At 21.7% G+C, this 3,533-nt stretch overlaps 1 protein-coding gene across 1 annotated transcript in view; it reads left to right on the top strand.

Annotated features, from left to right (window-relative positions):
* LOC102672765 (4-nitrophenylphosphatase-like) overlaps positions 1–2,587 on the top strand; it is a 3,969-nt gene extending 1,382 nt beyond the window's left edge. The window contains exons 3-6 of the mRNA XM_006620074.2: positions 1,227–1,364; positions 1,558–1,762; positions 2,140–2,284; positions 2,377–2,587. Coding sequence (XP_006620137.1) covers positions 1,227–1,364; positions 1,558–1,762; positions 2,140–2,284; positions 2,377–2,566 — 678 coding nt within the window. The 3' untranslated portion in view covers positions 2,567–2,587. The remainder of the gene's footprint in view (positions 1–1,226; positions 1,365–1,557; positions 1,763–2,139; positions 2,285–2,376) is intronic.
* The last annotated feature ends 946 nt before the right edge of the window (positions 2,588–3,533 follow it).

The following is a 3,533-nucleotide window of genomic DNA, read 5'->3' as shown; positions in this document are numbered from 1 at the left end:
CCTATCGTATCATGTTCTCCTAATACAAAGTCGAATTTTTGGACAAAAATTTTACTACCGCTCAGAAAATTTCCATCTTCATCTTTTTTCTTAAATATCTCGTTTACCCTTCACAGTATTAAAAAATGCTTCGGACAAAAGTTGAATGGTTTCGAAAGAGCTATATTCCGGTGCCCTTATTTTTTTGGTAAGTGGATTCATAAAAAACTTCTCAAGCTCGACTTTATTTTTTTAAATGACATCATACATATTTCAAAGCATCAGTAGATGTATTATAATATTTCCTATAAAAATGTACGAAACCATTTATAGTAAAAAATCATTGGTTTAAAAGATATTTAATTAAATTTATTTATTTTCTAAACTATAAGTTTTTTCCTATATATAGCTTTTTATTAGGAGAATATAATCGATAAGGAGGTGGCATTGGAAATTTTTTGTAAAATTCAAATTTTCAATGATTCTGGCCTAAAATTTCGACTTATTATTAGGAGAATATTGTTGGACAAAGTGTGGCACTGTAAAATTTTTCAAAGTTTACGGGACAGGAATTTTTATGTTATTATATATATTATATATATTTATTATATATTTATTACTTACCTGTAATGTACCTATTTTTTACATGCTTAATCATTATAGTTATCATTTTTTGGAAAGATTTTTAATAGTTTTGTATAATAATTTTCTTGATTCTAGAAAAACTTTCCTGTTTACTTATGTTCTAGAATAGAAATTGCTATTTTTTTTTATTAAATTTAAATTTATACATTTTGATATTTTCTATAAAAGAATTTGTCCATATATAAAAATTATAAATGTAAGAAATTATTAGTATATATACGGTCAATTCTAGTGTTGATAATAAATATAAATGTTAATATACATGTATAAGAAGTTGAATTTTATTTCTTAAGTTATACACAATTTATGTTCACAATTTATTAGATGAAGCGAAGTGAAAATAAAATATGTTGCGACGTATCGTGATGAAGCAGAGATAGAATGTATCATTTTATTTCATCTTATGCAAATTTAGAATTGAAAATGAATAAGAAATATAAACAAGAATATTTAACAAAATGCAGATTAAAAGGAGTTTAATATAACAATAAATAATATATAATTCATGTCTTATTAATAAATTGAATTATTTGTATCTTCATTAGGTCTTTGTAGGTTTTTCTATTTTCTTTTTTTTTATATAATTTGAAATTATATTTCAGGAACAAATAATAATCAGCGTGAAGGTTATCAGCTCTTATCTGAAAAAGCTTAAAGTTTCAGGAAAAATAGTAGTTTTAGCTACACCACAGTTTCGAGAAAGTTTAAACAAGGATGGATTTCATACAATATTGCCATCTGTAAGATCCGACAAACATTTAAAATTTTATTATTTTATTTTTAAATTCAAAAGATACGTATAAATAATTATAACTTTAAAATAAAAGGAAATAAATTAAATTAATTCTTGAAATAAAAGAAAATACAAATAATTGATATAAATAAATGTATTTGAAAGAAATTAATTTCTTATGTTAATTTTCTTTATCATAGTTTGAAATCAACGAACGAGATCCATCGAATACAATAAAAAATATTTATAATCAAGCATGTGTTGATGCAGTCGTTCTCGATTTTTGTAATTATGACTGGAGCTTAATAGTATTTCTTCTTAAATGCTTGAATAACGAATCTGTTCATTACATCACTGGTTGCACAGACGAATATATTTCTTACAATTCCAATGAGAAGATAATTGGTAAGAAAGTTTTAAATATACCTCATACTCATAATTCAATTAATAGATTATTTTTGATTTACTCGATAACAATGATGAAAAAATGAAAATTAAATAAATTTGGATTTATAATTGGATTATATGGTATAAATTATAATATTTCGATATTATTCAATATTATTGAATATAGAAATATTTATATTTTAATTTAAGCGTTATAATTTTAATTTAAATAAAGTTTAATTTTGAAGTTGATTTGAATATTAATTATTTTATAGATATATTTAAATATCGATTAAGATTATCAAATATCTAGACATTGACTCAAATATTTAATTGCAAAATAATTTTTATCAATGATTTGATTTTAATATTTACAGTTATTACTTAATTTATAGGTTCTGGACCCTTTATCGATATAATTTCTAAATACAGTAAAAGATCACCGATAAAATGCGCTAAACCTAGCCAAGTTCTAAAACAATATATTCTTGACACTTGTAACGTGCAAGATCCAGAAAGATGTTTGTTTATAGGTGATTCGTAAGTGGATTTTAAGATTAATAAAGTCAAGAATTTTTAAATCGATACAAGATTAATGAACAAAACAAATTTCATTTTCATTGTTGTTTTAGAATAAAAACCGATATGAAATTTGCCCATATGTGTGGATTTAAAAAAATGTTCGTCGATACTGGTATAGAAACTATAAAAAATGCGATAAAAGATGAAGAAACTTGCCCGCATTTCTATCTCCCTAGTTTGGGGATGCTATACTCTATTATCGATTCATTGCAGAATATTTCTAAAAAGCAGAATATTTAAAGTTAACATAAAGATCAAAATTCTGAAAAAGGAAAAATGTCAAGAAAAAAATATGTATTAATATGAATATAACAATAAAAATCATAATTAATAACCACATTTCTTATTTTTTTCAATATATATGAATGTAAAATATTAATATATCTTCTTTGAGAGATCAATTTTTGAGATCAAAGCAAATATGAATTATTATAATTGCCAAATTTAATTTTTTTAAATTAATAATGTTATTATTATTGCTATATATGCTTAAAACATATATATTAATTTGTCCATGATCAATATTTATATAGTTCATGTTTGCATTATCCTAAAAGTATAACAATTATCCTTATTAGTGTAACTATCATAATTTCTTTATAAGATTATACATTAAGAAGCTAAGTAGAGAAAAAATTAATGAAATTTTCGTATTGATACTAATCACTACTTATTGACTATATTATTAACTATATTATTATTACTATTTTTTAAATAATCATTAATTTAAAAAAATTGATGAATAGAATAGAATAGAATAAACAAAAATGTATCACATATTATCAATACAATAATAAATGTATTACAATTCTTTAAATTTCAAAATTTTTTTATTGTATTAACTATTATAAATATCATTTACAAATTATAAAATCATAAATATAGATAATACTATTGATAAATAACATCTAATTTTAAAATGAAAGATTATTAACTTACCATTAATCCCACATACTCATCTATTATACAATCATCACAATTTAAATCTATTTATCTTTATAGTATACACTTATGCAAACAAGTGTTTCTAGAGAAATCACTTTAATAATAAATATAATAATATAATAATAATATAATAATAAATAAATAAGCAATAAACAAATTCGAAAATAACATTTATAAAGATTAAACTATTAATCGATTTAAACGATTTATCTCTTCAATGATAAGTATAATCTATCACCTTATCATTGAAGCCAAAATTTCT

Source organism: Apis dorsata, unplaced genomic scaffold (genome assembly GCF_000469605.1).
Source record: "Apis dorsata unplaced genomic scaffold, Apis dorsata 1.3 scaffold_473, whole genome shotgun sequence".
In the NCBI taxonomy this organism is placed as follows: domain Eukaryota; kingdom Metazoa; phylum Arthropoda; class Insecta; order Hymenoptera; family Apidae; genus Apis; species Apis dorsata.
Note: the sequence above shows the minus strand (reverse complement) of the source record. Positions and strands in the feature narration are given on the sequence as shown.